Source organism: Lutjanus erythropterus, chromosome 4, assembly GCF_056507025.1.
Source record: "Lutjanus erythropterus isolate fLutEry1 chromosome 4, fLutEry1.hap2, whole genome shotgun sequence".
NCBI lineage: Eukaryota > Metazoa > Chordata > Actinopteri > Lutjaniformes > Lutjanidae > Lutjanus > Lutjanus erythropterus.
The window spans coordinates 13575940-13602801 of record NC_139320.1 but is presented as its reverse complement, the minus strand read 5'-3'; the positions used below and the strand labels follow the sequence as shown (position 1 = coordinate 13602801).

At 38.0% G+C, this 26862-nt stretch overlaps 1 protein-coding gene across 6 annotated transcripts in view; it reads right to left on the bottom strand.

Moving 5' to 3' along the window:
* Positions 1–5716: 5716 nt before the first annotated feature.
* The window catches only part of pax3b (paired box 3b), a 39573-nt gene continuing 18427 nt past the window's right edge, over positions 5717–26862 (bottom strand). For 4 of the 6 annotated variants that reach the window (XM_084717028.1, XM_084717031.1, XM_084717029.1 and 1 more), the window contains exons 5-9: positions 22292–22491; positions 20613–20778; positions 19397–19611; positions 13057–13336; positions 5717–7595 (exon numbers count right to left, since the gene is read on the bottom strand). In XM_084717028.1, coding sequence (XP_084573154.1) covers positions 7561–7595; positions 13057–13336; positions 19397–19611; positions 20613–20778; positions 22292–22491 — 896 coding nt within the window. In that variant the 3' untranslated portion in view covers positions 5717–7560. Of the gene's footprint in view, positions 7596–13051; positions 13337–19396; positions 19612–20612; positions 20779–22291; positions 22492–26862 lie in introns of all 6 variants that reach the window. The other 2 variants (XM_084717030.1, XM_084717033.1) reach the window with 1 other exon arrangement.

Below are 26862 nucleotides of genomic sequence, written 5' to 3'. Positions count from 1 at the left end.
GGCAGGCTGGGGTATGTAGGAGACACCCCCAGAACACTTCCTTCCACCTGGTTACCTCCTGTGTAGAACAAACAGGACAGATTGGATGTGTTGAGGAGTGACATACTTACAATTATGCATGGCAGGTTAATGTACATTAATAATATGTCAAAGTGCAATTTTAAAGGAAATCTATACATGAGTTGAAGCTTTAAGAAATCACAGCAGCAGCAGCACTGTATGTCACACCAAACCCCCCACCGCGTAACACATTATAACATGAAAAGTTTATTAGTTGTCTGCCACATTTTAACGGGACATTTTTACATTATTATAATATAGAATTTTATCAATTATAACAGGATACTTTTGTTGTTATAACAATATACTACTTATTGTGACTTATTATGAAATGTTTCATGTTATAATGTGATAGCTTAAACTGTTATAACATGACATAACAATAAGTTATTGTATTGTAAAACATTTAGAAAATGTTGTATTGTGATAAGCTATATTTTTACCATGCGATAAGTTATATTTTAATCACATGATAACTTATTGTTATATTGTTATAACATCATGAAACATTTCACGCCATAATGTGAAATGTTTTGTGTTATTACAAAAAGTTATCACATTACAACATGAAATGTGTCACATTATAAAAAGATAAATAGAATATTGTTATAACAATAAAGGTTCCATGTCATAACCATTAATGTAATATTTCTATGGCATAATAATATGAAAATATATTGATAAAACATGAAAATATCTTGTTATAATGTAAAGAATATCTTGTTATAACAGCTAACTTCTCACATTATTTCTGGTGTAGCAGTGACACACTGGGCCAGTAACTGGACTCAGTAATTGAACAGTGATTGAACTGATTGGCTCTGTTTCATTGCGCTTAATAGTCTGCATTTTGCTGTAAGACTTCAATGTTACAGATACTATAAAGTATTGTGTGAACTGGAAGTTTTTATAGTGGTTTTTAACCAGACTGTGTCACTTTAAGAGAGAGAAATATAATTTCTCAATAAACATTTGTATTTCTTAACCTCACAGTAGTTTCAAGTATTTAGATATTTGTTCAACAACTACTGTTTACAAGAAGGCCATGAGTTAGGCTTGATCACATTTTTTTCCCTCAGCAAATGTATTTAAAAATGCTGATTTACATCAAAAGGTCTATACAAAGGTTTACTCAACTATTCATTCATTTTCCTGTTAAGGATTCACTGAAATAAGCAAACATATTCCCACGTACTGGTGTTAGTTTCAATTTTACCCACTGTGTTCTGCATGTCTTTGAATCATAGAAGAAAACCGAAACATCTGGGGCAAATACACACATGCACGCACACACACACACACACACACACACAGAGAGAGCCAGGAGGTCATCAGATTCAAACAGAAAATCTTCTGCACCACTGTGTCAACATGCCAACAAGTTTCTCTCTTACTACGTAATTATTGTTTTTAAGTTATTCATTGTGTAGAGATGTAGACATCAGAATGGGTGCACACACACACACACACACACACACACACTTAACATTGTGAGAGTGACAGAAGCAGCTGCTGGCATGATCTGGAGGTCATGTTAGATCACAACACTGAGGAAAAAACAAATTCTTTAACCCAGGGGGTTGTCTAAGATGTGAGTTACTAGATCACATGGTTATACAAGGCTGTGAGTGTTTCCATCAGTGTGTGTGTGTGTGTGTGTGTGTGTGTGTGTGTGTGTGTGTGTGTGTGTGTGTGTGTGTGTGTGTGTGTGTGTGTGTGTCTGAGAGCAACAAAGACAGAGAGTGTGTTACAGTGTATGTGTGTAATGGGGGTTTTACATTAGAAATGTTTTACTTCTTCTGTTTTAGTATGTTTATTTCAGTCAGAAGTCCTAACAAGCGCAGCAGGAGCATATTTTTCACAGCAGGAGAGTATTAAAAACCGTTGACTCACTCAGTAGAACATAAAATTAATTAACACCTTGTTAAATCATTTCGCCGCAGCCCAAAGCCAACAATCCAACTCTGCTGTCGAGCACACAGGTGTAAACTGAGCCAACAGACAAATGAAGGATGATACTATTTTGTCTGCTCGCTGTAAAACTAAACAAAATTTTTAACTTAAAAACATTAGTGTTCTGGCTGCAAAGTTAAGGGAATTTTGTAATGATTCAAAACAAAACATTCCTTGTCAAATCAACTTGATTTTAATTCAGTTGTACTTGAGAAAATGTTTAATAAGCTTAAGATATTAAGTTTTATTAACTCTTCAGTCACACTGACAAACATTACACACAAATTTGATTTCCTTTTACATTTTCTCAGTTTAAAAAGTCAGTTCTTCATTTCATGCAGAGAACGCACAGCTGCAGCTGCTCCTGTGGAGTTACACTGTAATAAGTGGATTTCAGTTGCAGTTAAAGTAACGTAATGTTTTGAATTAGACCCATTTAGCTTTCTGCTTCAGTGATAGAGGTCTATTTTTGTGGATTATAACAATTTGAAATTGAATCCAGCTTCTTAACCTGCTATTTTTATGTCAGTATAAATTCATCAGTTAGGTTTTATTTGATATTGTGCATCTGACATCATGACATTCATTTCTTTTCCAGACTTTACCCCTGCAGTTCACTCACCATTTTCTCTTTGTGACTTGGAACGAAGGTTAATGCAAGATAAAGTTATATTTTGTTTTCAATAATGCATAATGTTAGATATAAAATGGCCCACCTGAACTGTTACTGTGTTTTTTAAGTTTTTATAAACTCATTGAAAGAAACCAGCAATCATTGAGTCATGTTAACATTAGGAATTATATTCATTATTTTTAACAAACTGAAATAACACACTAAAGTTAAAATACAAAAGAAAAAACTTTTCCTGACACTGTACTAGAGATCTTGTGTTTACAAGTTTGGAGGTGTTCAGAAAATAAATAGAAATTTTGAGGTTAATCAAACACACAATATACATTCTGCCACTAAGAGTCTCCCTCACATTAAAATCATGTTCATGGACGAGGTAATATTAAAATTTTATTCACATTACGTGTCGTCATGTTGCCAACTTCCTTCCTCGCTCTGTGACATATCCAAAGTATACCACGATTTCCTGGAAGTTATAGCTGGAAACACACAGTTACCTTGAATAAAGTAGATTTGTCTGTGTTTGAACATTGTTGGAAACTGGATTAATTAAAGCACAAAACTTAACAATAGTAGAGACATGCTAAAGCAGAAATGTTGTATACTATAACTTTAACTTGAATAAATAAAATATTACTGTATACATTAATAGTATAATTATGTTAAGTTATAAGAAAAAGTCAGATGATTCCCTTAAAATACTGATTTTCTTTTAAAAAAAAAATGCTGCTATGAAACAAAGAAGAAGAAAAGAAAGGAAATCAATATCATTTAATACATTTGTAAGATTAACAAGTACACCTGACCAGTGCCAGTGGATTATGTTTGTGTTTTTGTAACATGGAGTGGTTTTTCTGTTTTGAAATGGAACAAATTATAATTTTAGCTGGAAAAAATGCTTATTTAATTTGGATTTTTTTAAATATAGCTGCATGTGTGGAGCAAAAAGACCTGCTGGCAGTTCTGCTAACAGGCAAAGGTCCAACAATCCAAAAATCTGTCATTATCTGGCAGTATGAAATACCATTAAAATAGTTCCATTTAACTACACTCTGGGGTGTATTAAAGAAATAATAGCCTTTTCAGTGCCGGGGAGGGTTCATTAATAAAAGTAATGTCTTAGCTTTGGAATTTTGCAGGTGTGATTTGTCTTCATCTTTAATGGTACGGACTGATTAAGAAAGCAAACAGTGTGTGTGTGTGCGTGTGTGCGTGTGTGTGTGCCCAGTGCGTGCACATCTGTACGCCAAAGTGTGTATCCACAGATGATTAGAGCACCACCATGTTTCACGCTTGTACTTTTCCAGTATGTGTGTGAGTATGTGTGTGTGTGTGCGTGCATGTGCCTGTGTGTTTTTTGGCGTGTGTGTCTCAGTATCCTCTCATTGGCTGAATTATTCAGGCTTAGCAAACAGAGCTGACAAGACTATGAGTGATCCTTAACGTTGTTATTGACTTAGACTTTATTTATAGAATGTGTGGTCCGGCTGCACGAGCTGCACACAGCGCCACCCCTCCAAGGCCTGCGAGCAGACACGATTAATCAGAAGAATGTTATAATTAGGGCTTAATACCCTCAGGCGTACACACAGAAACAACACTATATGTGAGCATGAACATAATGTATGAATGCATGTGGTGCACACACATGCACACACACAGAGCGGGCCCTGTGTATGTAAGCAGGGTTCGATGGGTTGCAGAGGTTTTTCGAGGGGCTGGGCATGCTGTTTGTCCAAAACGCTTTAAGGCTTGTTCTCTTCATCCAAGAGGTTGTTAAACAAAAGTCAGTTTGTTACAGTAGCGGGGGCCAGCGGGGGTATTAATACACACTAATGCAGATGTTTCAGCATTTACAGCCATCCGTGAGAAAGCCTGTTGTGTTCAGTGTCAAATCTAATGTCTGGTGATCCCCATTTGGCTGGGCCTATTTTGGTTGGAGGGTTCACATGAGCGCTTTCAAAAGTACATATTTGTCTCCAAGAGCACTTGTATTCTTCTGTAGAGGGAATCACAATCGCCCGCTTTCTTTTTCTCAACTTGTGATGAAATTAAACACAAAGGCTCCATTTAGTAATTACCATCAGCTGAATAAAGAATAAATATAACAGCAGTTATTTTCAGGATTTTTATTTTATTATAAATAGTAGTGATAATGCGCTTGTACACATGACATTATGTCATATCGCTTTGTCCAATAATACAAAAAATATATCAAAGGAATGAAAAGACTGGTTCATTCTAACATAGACAGATATACAAAACAAGAGTGCATCTGCAGGCACTCAGTTATTCTGAGCTGTAGTTTTATTGTCACTCACTTGTGCATCGTGGGAGGTTTAACAATGACACTGTTGACATAGAGAGGAGAAGTCACGCCACTCCTGATGTGACCCATGGACCTTACTTCAGAAAAAATATGAACGGGTTCAACGATGACAGCAGAACTATTTTTTGTTTCCATTTGAACTGTGCCTTGAAATATACGTATGACGTTTGTAGGGTGAAAAGATCCCAACAAGCCAATTGTGGGATAAATGGTATGTTTGTGTGGGACAAAGGTAGTCTAAAGTTTTGATATTGAAAAATAAACATTTTTATTCAGCCCCTTCAGCTCATAAAGTCTGTATACGTTGCCCTCTGGTTGATTCCATAGCACACAATAGACAATAAATAAGTAGTTCCCCAGTCTTTGTTGGAGCTTAATTTCCTTTCCATTGTGGAAGTTTCCATCACTCTGCCTAAATCTGAGTATATTGTGATTTTGTGGGGAGAAAAGCATAAAAAAGCATCTGTCCTACAGTGACTGCTGAAAACCAATCAAAATGTTGGACATGATCTCAATATGTGGGATGTGGGACAATGGATACAAAAGCTGTGCAGTCCCACATTAAGTGAGACACCTAGTCACTCTAGACTTTTTTCACTTTAAAAGATAATTTTACGAGTCAAAAATGTCACAGTTTGTGGTAGGTTTGTTTAGTTTTGTTTTGTGTGAAACCGCTCAGTGAAGTACATCACCTGTCTTGCACAATAAATGCCAGCAACGCCAACATGGCCGTCTCCTGTAACGTTATGTTACCTGAAGTGTTTTTTTCCAACGACTCCTGGTTCTTTTAACAGCTGGGAAGAGGAAGCGCAAGCAAGACCTATCGCTCATGTGACTACATCCCAGTATTAAAATACACAGGCATTGTAGCTTCGGCGCCTAACGTCAGCTTTTGGAGGGAGAAAGTCATGACATCACACACACTACCACTGAGTGTGTAGTCTTTCTAATTATGTATCTTCAGAGTCTGATACTTCAACATTTTTATGACAAACAGTGACTTTTTTGACTTGTAAAATTATCTTTTAAATTCATCATATGAGTAATTAATGACAAATGGGATCAAAAGATTATTTGTCTCTAACCACTGACTATCATTCATACTGTATTTTTTCTGATGTAAGGTCACATGTCGGTCCACCAGAAGGGATGTGAACTTGTCTCTCTATTCAGTCGCTGACAATAAATATGTCTGGAATGCAAACCTGTGTATGCAAAATGGAAACAAAAAAAGGTCCCAAGCACAAGTACAAAACAAAAAATTAAAATACAGTTTTGGCTTTGTCATTCCTTGTAATTTTCTGTTTACATTGGCATTCCCTTGATTCATTCTTTTCCTCATGACACCACACTGACTTAAGTCTGTACAAATGTGGTCCTCTCAGTGTCCCATTACAGCGATATTAACAATGTTTCGATTTGTTTTGGATCCAGAAAGCCTTCAAAGGCACATGTGTTGTTCCTTTGCAAAGTCCCAAACTAGATCCAGAGTATGAATCCAAAGTGTTTCGTAAGACTTTAAGAGGCACGTTTTTATTGTTTTAATGGTGAGGTTGACTTTTAAGATACATGATATTGCACTTCTGGTCAGCTGGGAGAATGGCTGTCTTCAATCTAAACTCTCAAGTGTCTCTCGGTCGTGACTTGTGACCTGGTGGCTTTTTCTCGCTGGGTGAGGATCTTTAAAGGGTTTTTTAACGCTGTGATCGATCTTGCCTATCCCCCCCCCCCACTTTAAAGCCACTTCTTCACCGCCTTCCTCTACTGCTCTCTCATCTGTCACTTTCCCTAAAGTCACCTCCTGACCTCCTCCGAGTTCTTCTCAAAAAAGTACAAAAGGGTCCGGGATCCCTGCCTCACCATCCCGAACATCAATGAGACAGAAGGAGTAAGACAGAAAGGGGGGAGAGGAGAGGGAGAGACAGAGGGGGAGGAGGTAGAAGGAATGTTTGAATGAACTTTCTCTGCAGCACAGCTGTGGTGTACATTAGAGTTTCTGATACAATAAAACCCTCAGATTGGTGTGCTCACGTTTGTTTTCTCTGTCTCTGGAATTTCTCTCCATGTGTGGGATGCAGAAAGCTCAAATAAATGCAATAAAATCAACAAAGCCCTTTTCTTTTTCCCCGTTTAGCAGATACAATTTGGGGATTAATGTGGAGATGCATGGAATTTCATACGTACTCATGTGGCTCTAGGATATGTAAACATGCTCCTTCAAGCATCGACTCAAAGGCTGGCAGTCTGTGATGATAGATTTGTCCACGAACGGTGTTTGGTCTGTGGGAAGTGCCTCTTCGTGGCACTGGAGGTGGTCAGAACTCCACTGAACTGACCACATTAAATGCTGCCATCTCTGCTGGTCATCTACACTACTGATGCAGCGATGTTCGTGGTCAATCAACAGTTTTTGGTCTGGTATTCCTTCTTGTGGTCCCTTCTTTTTGTTTGTCCATTTCTCCAACAAGAATCAATAACATAATGACCTGCAGTAGAGAATGTGTCCTGGTAAATGGTAAAAAAATTTTGGTCCAGATATTAAAAGATCTCCAACGCTGTACACACACGTCCCTCTGTGAAGTCACGATCAGGTGATTTCAGGCCTCAGATAAGGAAGGGCACCTGTAAAAACACACACACAAAGGGATGAAACAGTTAACTCATTGTCAGTGAGAACTGATTTAGAAAAAATATATATAAGGTGGAAAGATAATAAAAATGATATATGGCCCCAATAAATTTTGGGCATATGTTTTAGCATGCCATTCTGCTAACATATGGCTATTGTTAGCATAGCATGTGCTAACAGTGGTTTGGGGTGTAAGGTCAAGGGAGGGACATGAGAGAACAGAGGTGTGAGGTTGCCTCAAAGAAATACAGCTACAAGACTTCTCACACCCAGAGGCAGCACAATCTGACAGTAACAGTCAAAATATATGCCGTTAGTGTACATACAACATAATATTCAAGTCTCCACCCCAAGAGGATCTTGACCAAGCACCAAAAAAACCTCTATAACCGTATTTCCCAACATGATCTAAATGCTGATTTAACACCCCCCAACCTCCACACTGGTTGCGGTGCACTTCTGGTGAAAAAAGTTGGCATTTTATTTTATTTATTGGCTTAAAGTAGAAAGATTAACATTATTTTTATTCCAAAATACTGGAATCATCTTATAAAATACCCACCATGTAATGTTTTTGATTGTAGAATGCAACTCTACAGAGTTGTTTTAAAAAATTCAAAATTCCAGACACACAGAGGATACACCCTCAGTGAAAAGACTGAATCTGAATTGAGTTATTTGGGATAAGAGATCGCTGTGTAAAATGTACAGTTAACACCAATCACAGGTACAGAGTAGATGAAAATCCATGTATTTCACCAGATTTTACAGCTGGAGTCCGAAGCCCTAAAACAGAAGTAATCCATATGTGCATTTTCTGTAGCAGACATCTGAAATGTGTCATCAGCTCAAATGCCATGATGTGGACTAGTGGTCAGGTTTCCCTCACTGTTTATGTTTTTGTCTGTGTTTATGTGCTTATGTGTTTTTGTATTGCATTTTTTAAATTTTGAATGTTTTTGGGTATATGGTTATGTCATTGTTTTACTATTTGTGCTTGTGTGCTTTTGCATATTATCTTATAATTTTTATTTATTTATTTATTTATTTATTTATTTATTTATTTATTTATTCATTTATTTTAATGCCACTGACCTGCCAGAGACTGCAGATGAAAATTGGCCTGTCTGGCTAAATCTGGCACATTTAAATGATGGACTTAAGTGATTGTTCTAATTAATGTGCACTGTGCCTCAATAAAATAAACATAAAGTGATAGTTATAAGCAATTAGGGAAAGTAATGAAGTATCATTGTGATATGAGTCGTTAAGGAGGGTCGAGGGTCTCCATGACCCCAAACAGAATGATAAACTATCATTTTAAGAAAGTCCATGTTAAGGTATTCAGATCATAGGTTTTTGCTTCGATGCAAAAAAACTGATGTGTTTCATGTCTCTTATTTCTGGAAGACTTGACTGGTTAGCGCGTACTTCGACTGGCGTCATGTCTGACCACGTAAAGAAACTCCAAAGAGAACAACTCTCGCAGACTGCTCAGTTTGGGACAGGTGAGTCCTGCAAAGTACCGTGCAAAAACACCACTGCGGCGACTGCTTAGCAACAGAGACATTACCTAAATAAAAACAAACAAGTATTTCGTGGATTACCACTGTAGTTTCCGTGAGGCAGTCCAGTGAGAGCTACATGCTGTCAAAATGTGCAGCCGTGTGGACGACGGTCTCCTGCACTGGAACCTGGAGCAGCGCTGCCTCCCCAGCTGACCTCAGTCCTCGCACCTGTTTCTAATAGCCGCCCTGCCAGAGGCTATTAGGATCCGTCCACCCCCAGAAAGGACCTTTCCTCCGCTGCTCCAAACCCAACCGCACACCGGCTATCCAGTCGCACTGATTAATCACATCAAGATGGACTACTCGGCCTCGTAGCGCTGTGGAGGTGTATGTGAGCGTGTGTGCTGTCCTGGTGGCTGCCTTTGAGCTTGTGTGTGTGTGTGTGTGTGTGTGTGCGTGTGTGTGTGTGTGTGTGTGTGTGTGTGTGTGTGTATGCCACATGCTGGAGGTTTTTAATTCTTTATTCTGTTCACTTCGAGATATTTGACCGAGATATTTCATTAGACATTTGCTGCTTTCGGATATTAAGTCAGATATTCATTTGATACCTCACAGAGCTACACGCGGTCCGACTAGTTGGACTGCTGCCACACTCTTTGAAGGTTCTCTTGAGGTTGCCACAAGGTCAGTGGATGAACCTGATTGGTCAACCCCCTGTGGACCAAAATTGGAAACGGCGGCCGCTGTAATCACGCTGTGACGGAAAACGACGTTGCCTTCCAAGGTTCGGTGGAGATTTGTTTGAAGTTGATTTTAACCCTTAAAGTAACGGTAATGTGATGTGAAAAGAGCCTCTTACTGCTGGACAGGTAGGTATTCTCTGAGGGCAAACAGTCAAGGAGGGCTATCACGCACCGCAGATTTCAGTATCAGCGCTGGGCTGGTTGCTTCATAGACGAAATCAGATCTGCACAATTAACCTCAACACTTGAGACGACATGATTGGACCTGCAAAAATGTTTGCTGCCTTTAAAAAGCAGTGCTGCACAACACTGTAAGAAAAACAAACCAAAAAAAACAATTTATTTTAACTTTAAAAAATTAGTGTTAGTGCTGCCCTAAAGTTTTAAGTTGATTGAATTTTAAAAGAGAAGTTAAGGTAAGCTATTAAGTTGAGCCAACAACTCTTGATGAATGTTATAAACAATTATTACACGGCTTTGTTAAATACTCAGTTCTGATTTGTCAATTACAGCATTCTGACGTCTGTTATTTCTGAATAGCAGACTGCTTTTATGAAGAACAGACTGTTGCTATGGACATAGACTCTGGAGGAGAGATCAAATCATGTTGGAATCACTAAAATCATTTTAAAAATTCATATATTGTGTCAAATTATTAGGTTTTTTGGTAAGTAACCATGTAATAACCAGGATAATGTAAAGTGAGCAGGTCACTGTTGAGAAATAAACACTTTCAAGACAAGACCACTCCGCTTTGTGTCGGCATCCTGCGCCTCCCTGTTTTCTTCAAACCATTAAAAAAAAGCTAATGTGCTGATCTTAATTTAATGTGACTTGATTGAACTCTGTACCGCACGTTCATACAACTCATCTTTTCAAGTCAAAAGACTTCAAGTTAGAAGAATTCACGTTTATAAACTCTGACATGTTCTGAGAACAAAGTCTTTTAATTTTAAGTGGTGTAAATAAAACTTGTCCATTTACGTTAAATTAATACAAAAAGATAAGTTGGTTTCAGTAAATTCCTGAATGATTTTTAGCAGTGAACTTGTGTGTTGTCTGCTGCATTTTCCATCCCTGGAATCAAAGCGAGGAATTTGTGGTTACAAGTTATGTGTCTTCGACCATTGGAATACCAGAACGCTAGATAATCCTACACTGTATCGGCTGATTTGGTTCAGATGTTTTCAATAATTGAGTCACTAAAAATAAGTGAAAGGCCACTGTAAAACCAGTCAGTGGTTTGCACTATGAAATTGAAAAGGCCATCAAATTGCTTAGGGTCATAGAATTACAAAAATGGTCATGGTCATGTGTTCTCTAAGCCCTGAGACAAACAAATTTTCAAAAGCACAGTTTTATAGAGTCACACAAATACTGTTAACAGTTTGTAAAATCATCATTGATATAATGACCATCAGCTTTAAATATAAGTCTGTAAATTAATTAGGACTGCAACTCATGATTATTTTCATTTTTGATTAATCTCCAATCTATTTTTACAATTAATTTCCCAGAGCCCAAAATTACATCTTCAAATTGCTTATTTTGTCCAACCAACAGTCAGAAACAGTAAACCCAAAGACTCTTCACATACTGTGAAAATCCTCACATCTAAGAAGCTGAGACCAGCAAATTTTGACACTTATGCTCGAAAAATTAAACTAATCAAAATAGTAACTGCAACTCATTTTCTTCCAATTGACTAATAGATTTATCGACTATTTGTTGCAGCTTTAAAATCAGGCTGCGTCTGTGTTTTGTTCTTTGTTCTGTTCATTAAGATTTTTAATCCAGATGCAGGGGGAAATTGTTCAAACCTATTTTGCACGAAGAGCAATCAAACTGAGAGAAAAATCCAGTGAGACTAATTAAAAACATAATTTATCTGATCTCAATTATCAGCCAAAAATTTTCAGACTGCAAATCTACTCAGACAGAAATACTTCCTCCAAACATGATGCTCATCAGCCCTTCAAGATACATAATGATTCAAGTGTTGATGTCGGCACCAAAATACCTATTAGAGATGAAATGGTATGAAAATTTCATATCTCCACTATAGTGACCCACATGATCATTGTTGTCAGTGTTATTGGTGAAATGCACTGATGCACTGTTCAAAAACGTTTATATTGAACACATCAGTGTGTTTTCAGTGATGCAAAGTCCTGCAGTTCAGACAGTGGGTTGGAGCCGTACATGATATGTTATATAGGTTAAAATTTTCCCCCTCCTCTCCAGACTTGCAGAAGCTCAGACAGACAGCAGGGACACTGCAGAAGTGCAAGATGAGCGCAACATTATAATCTGACAATAACAAGCGAGGACGAGTCCTACACCGTAAGTTGATCAGCTGTTTATATCTGTCAACTGTCTCTCAATGTAAAGTTCAGCCTGTTATTCTGAAAATAAAAGCACACCGCTCTGAAAATACAGATTTGGTAGTTGGAGTTCAGTGACTGCCTGTCTGTCCGCTTAATTTAACTGTTATAAACATCTACGCCCTCTGAAAGATTATCAATGATTTCTTAAAAATCATAAACAGACACTGACTCATTCGGCGAACATTTGGCATTAATTTGAACTCTAATTAATGTGAAACAGGCATACAAAAACAGTTATTCCCGCCTGGAATAGAAATTTCAAAAGAGAACACCGCGACTGTAGAGTTGGGAGTGTATCAACTTAACATTTCTCCTTAATCTCTGATGACATATCGTGGTAATATATTACACATTTCTCCTTTAATAGGGACAACACACAATACATTTATTTCACCAGATATAGCTAACAGATAAGCTAATTTCCCGTCTAATGTACTGCAACAATATCAATGATCCAATAACATGATAATATAGCACTTATAGGACCCCTTCTGCAAAATGAGTACTTTTACTTGTACTGGATACTTTATCTTTGCTGTCAGAGGCTTAAAAATAAAGACTAGTCTACTATGTAATGTATAAAGCATGCTGTTTTTCAAAACATATATTTGTATGTGCTTGCTTTAATGTAAAATGAATATTTTGTGTTTAGTTTTATGATTCTATAAAGCTCCAGGTAGTTTTTATTTAATAAATGGGTAAATGTGTCAGCAAGGAATAATATTAATACATGGAGTATTTGTCTGACTTTGTTCGTGCAGGTATGGGTGTGTACAGAAAAAGTGAGAATAAAAAGGTGAAGTCTATTGACCTTACTTTGTCCGTACTGGCCGTACTGGTAGGATGCCACGTGGTCGACGGTGTAGCCCGGCGAGCTGTAGGTGGGGGTGCAGTAGGACTGGGAGCTGGGCAGGGAGGGCAGAGCTGACATGGAGGGGACGCTGGTGAGACCCTCCAGGCCCTTGATGTGATCCATGCGCTGGCTGCAGCTGGCGGCCATGCCGGCAGGGGGCTCGAGGCCGCCCGTCAGTGGGGAGATGGCGTAGTCACTTTGGGGCTGATGTGGCACACCGCCTGGGTTAAGCAGACCCATCACCTGATTGGAATAACAGAAAGAGGGAATAAGGGACAGAGAATTGAAAGTTAAATCAGTTTTTGGTTGCATTTTGTATTCTGTCAGAGCACTATGAGTTGATCTTAGCAGGACTTGTGGTATTATTGTGGTAGCTAATGCAGTAAACCTCCCATTTATTTGCTCATGTAGACATCACCAATGAAATTATGAAAAATCAGGCTGAAATCTACCACTGAATTGTGGAATTTTTAAAATTACTGAGATTGGCTCAAATTTTAATCCTAACCCTAGTTGGCCAAAAAGAGACATAGTTATTTAATACTTCATTTTATAGTAAATCAATAAGACGAAACAAGCTGTACATTACAGCTGTACACTATAAACTAAAGTGAAATCACATATCTGCAACTTGAGACACACCGTCTCTGGCTGGTCGCACACAGCCAGACCGATGTCTGCTTCTCCGATCAAATCACATTATTTACCTATTGCAGTCTCTGCAGTCACCTATAGACAAAATGTCGCTCTGCCTCTGTAAGTTTGGTCGTTACTTGGTAGATCTGCTTCATATATTGTTTTTTTAATGAGGAATTAGAAGATATGTGATTTCACTTTAGTTTAGAATACATTTCTGTTGTAATGTGCCCCAAGTTACCTTTTAATGAAGTCTAATAACGGTCTAATAAAAGGTCTAATACTATCTGATAACAAATATATTACTTAAAGTGTTTGTGTAATTTGATACAAAGTACAGCCTGTTACATCTTATTAGTGTACCGTAAAATAAAGTATGCACCATATTTTCATGAATAAGACAAGAGGAGGGGATGGCATGTTTTCTGCAGTGGTGCACATATTATGAGCAACATCCACAGACACGTGAAGCCATGAAAGCACGTAACAAATATGCCCTCGGCAGTCTGTCATATCCTAACAGAGCATGTTACGAGTGACACAGAAACAGCCACTTTTAACAGGTTTTTGTTTTTTATTTTTTAAGTCTAAGAAGTTGCAGATAAATTAAAAATATTTTCTACAGGTCTTAAAATGATTAAGAATTAATGATGCTGGCTGAAGTGAAACATTTTATGGTACAATACATGAGTACAAATATGAGGTACCTGAGTCTTTTCTTTTCATGCCACTTCATACTTCTACTCCAGTACTTCTCAGAGGGAAATACAGTACTTTTCCTTTCACTGCATTCATCTGACAGGTTTAGTTATCATTTATAATAACAGTCACATGGGACATTTCGATGCATCAAGTACTTTTACTTTTAATATTTATGTACATTTTGCTGATAGTATGTACATACTTAACATTTTCAATGTAGGCAGCACTCAAAGCTAAAACAAGTAGCCCCTGGGATGCAAAGATACAAATGCAAATTAAATTGTTACATCACATCATGGAATATATAGCATTTTAAATGCTTAGCTTTCAAATTTGAAAAATGTGAGGTGACACCAGCACGAGCTCTATGCTACATCACATTCACACTCATACTCATTGCGTTTAATAAAGAATTAAGTGTTTACTATGACATATGGTCAAAAAGTGTGTGCATGTGTGTGTGTGTAAATCGCAGTATGCCAATCAGAAACAGGTTTGTATTTGCACTGCAGTTTGCAGTGAGGAGAAACTTTAACTCAACAAAGGACTAAAAAAAATGAATAAAATGAAAATTGATTGCAGCCAAACACCCAGAGGGATTTACTTTTTTATTCAGACATGACTGCAGTTGGTGACATAATGTGAAACAAGTAGTTACGGTATTAAACTATATTTATTATGTAGAATGAATAAAGGATCTTCAATAAGATCAATAAGTCTAGACAATAAGTCTGGGACAGCTGAAAGTAGAATTAGGGACAGTTGCTGGACACTGAGGTAAAAAGTTAACTTTGACCTCTGGAGAACTTTTACTTGTATTTTCACAGTGTGGCATAAATACGTCTACTTAGGTAAAGGATCTGAACACTTCCTCCAATAATACGTTAAATATCTCTAATTTTTAGCTCACAAGCACAGTAGAGTGTGCTACATCAACACAGACACCGAGACAAACACACACACTCAGACACACACAGGAAATCTCCCTGTCGCAGACATCAAAAGGCTCACAGAGAACCCATCGTAGACAGAGATAACACTAGAGAGGAAGAATTAAGCAATTTGTCTCAGATCCACGGCTCCACTTATTCTAAAATTCCTTTTTGACACTGCTCCAAAAACTCATGGCACAAGATAACAACTTATCTCCAGGAGAGATATGCCGACAAAGATAACACAAAAGAAAGGTCTGTGTGAGCTCGGCTCTGTTCGGCCTCAGAATAGATTTGCAGTTTGAGAAATCTGTTTGCTCTTGACCTGGTCTTTATTAGCAGCCAGATAATCAAATTTGGGGGAATATCCCTTTGCCAGCAAAGGACGGAAAAGAGCCACGGGGCGAAGTGTTTCAACTGGTTTGAAAACAGACTCGATACCGCCGACCCCCCTTCAACGCTCGCTGTACCTGTCCATCATCAAAGTGCTCAGTAAACCGTTAATAAGAAATTGAGACTGGCTTTATCACTTATGAAGTGAGTCTGACTGAACCTGCTACCTCTAAATGTATCATATCCCACCTCCTTCTCAGCAGAGCAAAGGCCCGGAGGCTCCTCTAGTTGTCCTAATAAGAAGCAGGTATGCTGCTCTTTGGGTCCTCTTGGCCCTCTAAGTGACATATTATTCTACATCCACACACACACATGGTCCTGCTTAAATCATTTCCCAAGTAGGGGAGGTGAATGGAGGAGTCCATGTTGATTTGGAGAGGGGAGTTGTGTTTCCTCCAATGCCCAGTAACATTTTCCTAAAAAATTAACCTGCGTTCGGAGAGAAAGAGAGTAAGGATACGCTTTGGCTTCAGCAAACCACAGTGAGCAAGAATACTCGCTCATTAAACTGATAGATTCTAGTTTGGTGACTTTATCTTCATCTTCTTTAACCAAAACCCTACCCATCATCCCTCTCTCCTGAGCCCTCTCCCAGCCTCACGATATGGCTGCAGGCTGGGCCCGTCCAGGGTGTTTCATATCGGAGTGCGGCTGTTGCCAGCGGCCTAAATCAGAGTGTCCAGGAGTTAGCAGGGAAGAATGTCGGGATGGGGGGAAACATCTGAGACGGGACATTCCTTCCCCGCTGTATGAAACATATACAAATAAATTAGAACCTTTGCTTTCACGTGGAAGAATGTCGAGGCAAACATTTTAAGAATGCAATCATGAGAAGCTTCCCCTTGAGGCTTGAGCATGGCATGGAGTGTGTAGCAGTGTTTGTCTTCATATACATGACTATGACGATGCTGTGTTGAGCTGCCTCTGTGCACAATATTCTTTATAACATATATTCAGTTTTCTCTGCAATGATTCGGCAGAACCCCCACAATAGATGCACACTAGGTCACAGACCACAAATTGAAAGAATTTTGTTTTAAGGAATCCCCTCTAAGTATTTTCTTTAAATTTTAGGTTTGAAGATAATGAAGTCTTCACTGTCAATCAATCTATAATCGCCACAAATTACAGTCAATCAAAACAGGTAATCTTATTTCTTTCTCATTGTTCCAACTTCCAAAAAATGTGATAAAAGTTAAAAATATTCTTTCGTCCTTTTGCTCAGGGCCCCCTATGAACCATTCAAGGCCTGCTGTTGGTCCCTGGACCCCAGTTTGAAAACCACTGGATCAGTCAATCAAAAGAAAATTAGTCGCCAACAATTTTAATGACTGATTAAGTCGTTTTTCAAGCAAAAATGTCAAATATTTTCTTTTTCTTTTGGCTCTTTGGGTTTTGAACTGTTGGTTGGACAAAAGAAGCCACGTGAAGACGTCCCTTTGTAATTTTTGGAACTGTTATGAGCAGTAGTCACAATGTTTTGACATTATCTTGACTAAACGATTAATCAACTTTGAGTTGCAACAATTAATCAACTAATCAACTATTTTGATAATCAATAATTATTGAGTATTTTTTTAAGAACTGAAAAGTCTAAATTTTCTGGTTCCTGCTTCACAAATTTTCTGGTTTCTTTAGTCCATTATGATAGTAAATTGAAGACATTTGAGGACATAATCTTGAGCTTTGAGAAACAATTATCAACATTTTTCACCTTTTTCTGACATTTAATAAACCAAACAACTAATCAGGTAATTGAGTAAATAAACAACAGCTGCAGCCCCAAATCGATTAATTGTGTAAATCATCATCAGATCAATCAATAAAGAAAATAACCGATAGTTGACGCCCTCAATCAATTAATCATTAAAATAATCTGCAGGTCAATCGATAAGTAAAATAAGTAAGTAAGAGTAAGTAAAAGCAGGACAGACTCAGACGAGGATATGCTCTCACAACACACACTTATGAAATGTAGTATGAAATTACTTGTAAATGAAAATGTCTCCTTATTTTCTGTATTAACGTTACATTTGAAATCATAAAAAATGTAGTAATCAATCAAAACAGAAGGTTGGAAAGTTGACTTAGCCATGCTGCTCAACCATGTCGTGTAATATTTGTGTAAAAGATGTTGCAAAAGCCTTAACTGATCCTCAAAAATGTCATGGAGTTGATCAATTATCTACACTGCATGTGTGTGTGTGTGTGTGTGTGTGTGTTGCTGTAATTATGTGGACCTGTGAGCGTGTGTGTGTGTGTGTATCGGTGCGAGTGTCTTCACACTGCTGTGGTCTGTTCTCTGAGGAATCAGACTGCGCCAGGCTGAAATCTCATTTTCTGCCTGTTAAGGTCTCTGACTCCTCTGTCTCCTCTGTTGTACCCTCTGTCTAGGTGCAGAGACCTTGGGACTTCATGCCTGGATAATTGGCTGTAATTGTCTTTTCACTTCTCATTTGTCACACGCTCAATTGTCCTCTGTCCTTCTGGAGTCATCTTACTTTTCTCCTCTGACAGTGAGTGACCATTCCTCTAATACAGAGGAGTGTGCGTGAGTGTAGAGCGTACAATTTATGGCGTGTAGTAGACGGGTGGATGAGTCGGTGCGTTTATGTGTTTCACACCTGGGTGAAATATCACTTGAAAATAGTTCTTGATGTATTGTGCGAAGCTGTATGCCTGGCAGAGTAAATCATGCATGTCTCAACTGAGTTCTCTCTTTGAAATCATGTTCAAATCTAATTCTGCCCAGCACCTCTGCTTTGCCATGTTATGGGTAATATTTGAGCAAGTAAAACTATGTTAGTCTCTGGAGGCATGTACAGTGTCAAACACACGTCTTGTTCCTGTCCAATGGATACATTGAAAAAAAACAGACTTAAATCTTTTAACTAATATTACCTTTGTGTTTTTCTTAAAACAAATTAATACTATATCAGTTCTTAACTAAAACACTTATGTTTAAGAATGAAGAATTTTCGAAATATTAATATTTTTATGGAATCAAATCATATTTCCTCTTCAAAGTTGACAATGTTATTAATACATGTGAAGTTATCTCATCTCACGAATTGATTTCTTTAACTTTACTTTTACACATTTTTCCTTTTATCTGGAGATGTCAGCCATAGAGATGGCTGCCTTCTGTTGAATGTAATGACCCTAAATGGCACTCAATATACCAACAAGCAAAAAAATATTCAAAAATATATCTGAAAAATTCAAAAGCAACATTTTATTTGTATTGAAAAAAAATGTTGGTTTCTACATGAAACTGCCCACAAGGTCTGTGGATTATCTTGAGTAAGTGGTTCATGATATTTTGAAAGAAACATTGCTTTTGAGTTTTTAAAATGTATAATTTCAGCGTTTTGAGCGCCATGAGCCCAGTGCCATCTAGCTCCACTATACTGGAGAAAGATATCTCTACGAGCAACATCTCCAAAACTATCTAGATGGATAAATAGCACCACAGGTAAGAGGAAAATATGTATTTTTGATTTTGAGGTGAACTATCCCTTTAAGAAAAAAAGTCTACTAAATACGGTACTGAATGCTACTTCTTTCAGCACCGCAGTGTGCTGCTTTATCAACTGAGCTGTATGTCTGACTTTGGCATATTTTTAGGCCGTAGTCTCACCTGTGGAGAGAGTCCGTTTCCTATGGCGGGGTTCATGGGATTGGCCGGTCCTCCGGGGCTCACAAAGCTGTCCGAGTAGCCTGAGAAGGAGTGGCGTCCGGAGGCGAGGCAGTAGGGGGAGCCTCCTTCTCCCTGCCCTCCACCACCAGAGGATTGGTGGCCCGAGGAGGGAGGGAGAGGCTGGGGCCGATGCACCGTGCTTGGGGCCTCCGACACTACCAAAGGCATCACAGGTGAAAGTTTAACACTTTTAAGGGTTCTCAGTTAAAAGTTGCAAAACATATCTGCTCAGTGTTTGGTGCAGAAACCAATGAAAGCACAATCAAAACCTTAAGGCTTAACTTTTGTTTGTAAGTTTGGAATGTTTATTTATTACAGTGCTATTATATATCAAAATTAAAAAAAAGAATTGCAAAAACCAAAAAACAAATACAAAACATCTAACTGAAGCAGAATTTTTTTGTCACTGTGCTGAATTTTAAACCAATATCTTTAATTTGAAAACATGTCTTAAATATTCAGAGGTTTTTGTGTTTTCGATACAAATTTAACAAACAATTCCAGAATGAACTGATTATCAATGGTGATGCAATAAAAACAAAGACTTATGTAAAAATATACTTTGTTTAAAGTAATCAGACACCAGTATTAGCACCAGCCACCAGCCAAATGCTGGTAAAATACACAAGTGGCTGTTATATTTGCTTCATTCACCAGCCAAAAAAAAAAACAATAGTAATCTATCATGCATCTGGTAAAATTTAAACATTCCATTGCCATGTGGCCAGTGGACAAAAAAGTTAATTTTGCATCCTGAATGTAATATTGTTGATTTCAAAAAGAAATTCACAAAGTGCTTATCATTTACATTTTAGTATAGTAACTTAACTGAGACCGAGAGGAGCTTTTAGATAAAAATAGCATCAAAGAGGTAAATGTTTCATAACTACGATTTTTAGAGTGATTTCAAGTCTGTATGGTGAGTTATTTACCACGCATGACTATTTGAATCAAACCAAATGAAAAATGCAATATCATAAATATGAATACAGAGCTTTCTTTCATTTCCCCCCAAAAAGTGTATTATTTGCATTAACAACAAGCCCAATAATTCATAGTATGAATACTTTGAACTGAAATTGGACTTGCTACAATGTACCGCATGCTGTATATTTCTCCACATGTGAACCGTCAACCACCCTGCCTCATCTCTTACCTTGTGCTATAGATGAGGGGGGGTAGGTGCTGTCAGAGAGCTGGTAGGGGGGGATGCTGGACATGGCTGAAGGTGGGAAGCCTCCTGGGATCAGATGATTAAATGCCATCAGTTGATTGGCTCCTGCTTGCTTCCTCCACCTCGCCCGCCTGTTGCTGAACCAAACCTAGCAGGACAGTGACGACCATATCTGATCAGTGTGTGTGTTATACGCCTCTCAGACTACTCTTTTTTTAAAACAAGGATGCACGATAGTGGATTTTTGCCAATATACAATATGCCAAAACTCATTTTAGCCAATACCGATATGTGCCCATATTTTTTCCACCTGATTGCAGAGAACATCAAGTCTCTCCTGCTGAGGAACAAACACTTTATTATGCCTACCCTTTTTGTGAGGGCCCACTAGCAGATGCAGCCATAAAATACAAAATTTCACATTTCAATGCACTGCACATCGCAATGCCCTTAAAAGTGCAGTCCTTTTCAAAATAAAATCCATTTCTTTTCAAAATAAAATCTGATGCTTCTCAAAATAAAATCCAATGCTTTTCCAAATGAGATGCAATGCCTTTCAAAAAGTATTCATAATAAATTGCAGTGGTTTCAAAATGTTTTCTGAGCAATCATTGCAAATAACAACTTTGCTATCCATGTCTTACACTTCAAAAAAAACCACACTGCAGACATACTTGCATCATAAGCACAAAATTAAAACATCATCTCGTTGGTCTGTCATATCGGCATAAATTTTCATTTCAGAACGATGGCAATGTTTTGTTTTAAAGCTTTTATTGGCTGATACCACTGACATGCCAATATTATTAAGCATTTTGTAATGCCGCAATGTTACACAATCCATCTATTGTATTACAGACATCTTTAAAGGTACAACACACAATTAAATAAGCTGCAGCTACTGACAGCAGCTACTATAAAACATTACATTTGTTTCAGGGGTAACCACACACACACATTTACATATGCTGCACTCAAAATAAAAACTTCTGTTCTGTCAGAGTGTGAAGCCGAAAAGGAAGGTGAGAGACAATGTGAAAGAAAGTTGAGTGCAAATGTGCATGTGTGTGAGGGTTAGATGTGCATCATGGATGGCTGCACTGAGTGTGTGAGTGACATGCCGTGTCCATATGGACGGGGCTCATGCTGGGCCTGCTTACACTTCCCATATGGAGCCTGTGGAGGAGAATTTACTGGTCTCCAGATCAGAAATAGGAAAGTCCAGATTGGGCCCCTGGGAGTGAGGATGAGAAGTGCATGTGTGTGTTTTTGTGCTGTTGCGTGGAGCAAACTGAGATCAGCAGTTTGCCTACAAATAATCAGAGAGTGTATAAAGCCACAGGGTCTGTGCATAAAAATGTGTGTGAGACGGCTGTTCGTGCTAAGGACAGGTTATCAATTGAATTTTGGTATGTTAGTGTGTCAGACAGAAATCAATATGTGAGTATTGCTGCCATCTTGTAAACATTTTCATGTTTTAACTTCTGTTGAAGGATTTCATGGTTCTCTGTAAGGTAAAATTTACAAGCAAATAAAACTCTTTCAAAAGTCCATGAATTCCTGTGTTTAACAGGCTAAAATCTGTTTTTATTCCCCTTTTGTTCTGATATTTTGTGCAAATTGACAGTGGATATACAGCATGTGTATGTGCCCTCACGTACCTGAACCCTGGCCTCGGTGAGTTTGGCCCTCTGGGCAAGTTCCTCCCTAGTGTAGATGTCGGGGTAGTGGGTCCTCTCGAAGGCCCTCTCCAGCTCCTCCAGCTGCTCTGCTGTGAAGGTGGTCCGACTGCGCCGCTGCTTCCTCTTGAGCGGCAAATCGGGCTCTGACTCCACGTCTGAACCCTCGTCTGAGTGACTTGCTGTTTGAAGCAAGACAAAGAAAAGTAAGAAAACTGGCAAGATCTGTTTTTCTAAAAATATAAAATGTTTAGTGTGGCAAAAGTTGATGCAGTCAACTCCTGAAATGAGTAAAGTTTTTTCACGATAACTGTATTTTCACACAAACACATATTCATCTTAAGGGAGAAATATGTCATTTTTTGCTTTACGAAATAATAAAATTACTTTAACATTTCAGCAGAGATTAGGGAAACATGCTAAGTTAAAATACTTCTCCAACAAGAATGCTATAGTGTTTCAAAAAATCTATACAAGCCCATAACATTTGTTATTGTTTGTCCTTTTCACATTAATTAGAATTAAAATTAATGCTGAATGTTTGTCAATTGAGTCAGTGACTGTTTATGGGTTGTCAGAAATCATTAATAATCTTTTAGATGTTTAAAACAGACAAACTGAGCAATTTGTTTGGCAGGCAGAAGGCAGGCAATCGCTGAAGTCTAACTTCAGAGCAGCGGACTTTTGTTTTAAGGATAATGGGCATAACTTCACATCGACAGCTTCAGCAGAGTCATTCTTTAAAACCTCAAGTGGCCACTTGACTTTTAAAACCTTGTTGAAGAGCAAACACGCTGATGTTACAGACCAACATCTCAGATCTTTAATTGTGGCTATAACATCAAATTGACTATCCATCAGAATTGTACAAAGTAAACTGAATTGCTCTGTTTTCACTTATTTACTAAATAGTTTTCATATGACAGCTAATAGGAGGGGGGTATTTTCTCTTCTTTACACACTCCCACATGCACACGCACCATCAGGCATCGGTCTTCCTCATGGTCTTGTGGCCAAACAGACCTCCATTCAGAAGGAATATTCTGAGCCTGAGGAATAATCCCACTGGACAGGATTCCCAGGGCACCACAGGGGGACTGGTGGACTAAAAGCCACACAAAAGGCTAATTTGGATCCAGGGGCCATTCTTTGAGTGTGTGTGTGTGTGTGTGTGTGTGTGTGTGTGTGTGTGTGTGTGTGTGTGTGTGTGTGTGTGCGTGTGCATGTGTGTGCATGAGTGCGTGTGTGGACAGTAGCCTTGATGGCCAGAAGCGGTTGCCAGGCTTATCCACTCTCTGGGTGATTTCTGTAGCAGCTATGAAGGCGATTAATCAGATACCTTACAGAATAAGTCTGCAGTCTTCAGATCTAGGATCTAGATTGAGTTTGCAGTAATGAATTCCAGTGGTGGAAATCTGTACTCATGTACAAGTGCGTTAAAAAAGCTAAAATATTACTCAGTTACCAGTAAAAGTACTGGTGTTAAAAATATACATAAGTAAAAGTACAAAGTCTTCATTCCAAAAACTACTCGGAGTATAAATGACTTTTGACCGCTGAAGTCACAGTCGCCTCTCCAAACGAGGGTTGCAAATTTGTGTATTTTCACAAACCAGTAGATGAAAACACTAACAACTGACGAATCATTAAAAATGTATAGATACAAAACATGTTTTTTTTCTCTTTACTTTTCTTTTCTCATTTTAAGTCTAACTTTAATTTTCCTTATTCAACAAATGTTAAATGAGGTGCAATTACTGTAATGATTATTGATTGAAATATCCATAAATACATTTTAATTGGTGAAATTCTTATTGGTAATTAAACAATTAATCATTAATCATTAACATCCTGACTCCTGTTGCTTGCAGCATTTTGTTTTGTTTTTTGTTTGTTTGATTGGTGACTAAAATGCAGATGAAAGTTTTGGATGTTAATTCAAATTGTACTCAGTACACAACTATGCTTTAAAAAGTAACTAAGTAGATTACATAGTGTAATACATACTTAAGTATGAGTAAAATTACAAATAGACAGTACAAGTACTCAAAATAAAACAGTGATTTAACAATATGCCAGCTCCCCTCATGTCTGATATACACACAGAAACACACAAGAGCCCAGCCAATATGGGATTTTTCAGACTGATACTGATTTTAGAGGGGAATAATTCTATACGATTGTGCATTTTTTATTTGGTCAACCAACTGGCAGCATGAACACTGAGAAAATAAACAATAGCTAAACATCAGCACTGTACAGTGTCCATTGTTCAGTATTTAAATACTGTCAGTCTGTTATGGACATTATGTAAAACAAGAAGCAGCTTCTCTCTATTTACACCTGCCTGGGAGCTCCTCTTGTCCACATAAATGTTCCCTGTTTTGCTAAATCTGAAACACACAAACATTGTTCTCTGCATCATATGTTCTGCGGTAAATATATTGGACCAATATATCAGCTGACCAAACACACTCAATAAACTTGTAAAAAGTAAAACTATTAAAACTATTGAATGAAATGGATATTGAATCTAGTGCTTTAAAAATGAATTTCTTTTCAAACTAGATTTGTTTTTATTTTTTTATTTATTTATTTATTTATTTATTTATTTATTTATTTATTTTGTCAGATATATGTTCTAGAAAAAAGTGAAAAATGCCCATAAAAAATTTCCAGAATCCAAGGTCCAAACCTGAGTTATTAAGTTTCTAATTATATAAAACTGAGATAAACTGCAAATCCTCACAAATAGGAGACTGTAAACAGATCATTTGGCCTTTTCGCTTGATAAATGACAACGTTATTAAAGTTGTTATTATTTTTCATATCAATTGACTAATTGATTAAGTGACTAATCCCTTGTACTAGTTGAATTGATAGTCTAAATTTGAGAATTATATAGTTTGACTTGTCATCAAGTGATCTTCAGCCTGACTGAGCTGCAGTGATGTTGAGTGACCTGACAGCTTTTGTCTTTATACTTTTCATCTCTGTCTCACATCAGTATTAATACTATTGTGAATATGTTCTATAAGCCAGCAGCAGCTTGGTTTTCAACTCACTACTTCAAACACTCCATTGGCTCCCTTCGAAGTTCACCGAGGCCAATGCGCCCTCTTTTTGTGTTACACTTAATTAATTCCCCCTCAGCACAGGGGAAGTTTTGTGTGCAACACTGTATTAGTTCCCCCTCAGAAGCAACAATAAAATACAAGAGAATCCAAATAGCTCAAGGCCCCTCATGTGAAACTGATCCTCCTCTCCCCCTTCGGCGATTTTCTCCGTGCAACACCAATAGCAGTGGGAGTCAACTTAACATGCATTAGGAGCAAATTGGTAAAGAAACATTCAAGCATGAGGGAGGCAACAAGTAAAATATTTTCAAAGGGGGAGCGAGAGAAATGGAGACATTGCCTTAAGCCTCTGCTGAATATATTGCAATTTTTCACTCATAGATTGTTAGGTCTTCATCAACTTGTGTCTGAGTTTGGCCTTTTAACAGATAGTTGATTAGCTGATTGAAAGAAAATTAGCTCCAATATATTTTTCATTCTTCAAGCAAAAATGTCAAACATTTTCTGGTTCCTGTTTCTTAAATGTGAGAATTTGTTGCTTTTCGTTGACATTTATGATGGTAAATGAAGAGTTTTGGGGTTTTGGACTGTTGGTTGAACAAAAGAAGCAAACTTAAGACGTGACTTTGGGCTCTGGGAAATTGTGATGAGCATTTTTTACAGTTTTGTGCCATTTCGTACTGCTGTCAAAAGGCTAACTGCAGTAACTACAATTTTGGTTGAAAATGTGTACAACTAAAAATGAACTTCTTCATATGTTTTATCTTGTGACAAAGATTCAGAGTCTAATTTCGCTTTGATATAGATGCAAAGTGGTTTAAATATTGCAGTAGCTACAAAATCTGGCCAGTGAAAAAACTTTAAAGCCAGGGCAGTATAGACTAAATGATTAAATTATTAATTGATGCAGATTAATGGATAATAATCATTGACTGCAGCCCTAAACGATAGACTACAACCCTAAAACAACTGGATATGCATGAAAGAAGACAAAAATCAAAATGGCTGCTGTGTTCTAAACTGAACGACAATTTTTCCAACTTTGCACAACATTTTATGTGACTGCTGGGGTTAGAGGACTTGTGATGTGGATGGTGGGCAAGGAATTCAGGGTGTGGTGGTGTGTGGGGCTCTGGAGTTAAGGACAGGATGACTGAAAAACAAGAGATGAGGCCTTTTGTAGCCTCCCCCATCAGTTCCTGTATGGAGGAGGGCAGCTAGGAATGCTTTTTCGCTCCCCCCCGACTTTAACAGCATGCACGTTCCTCAGCATTTCACAGGGATTTGGGCCCTGGGAAAGCTGAGGCGGCCGGGAAAATCCTTAATCACTTTGGAATTACCTATCGGTTATGACTGCTACCGGGGTTTCGAGAACTTTTCAAAAGAAGCGACAGAGTGGCACCTCTGAAGTCTTGGAGTCTGGTAGAGATACAATCCTGAATCAGATCCTTTACAGACGGCTCAGGCATGGTCATT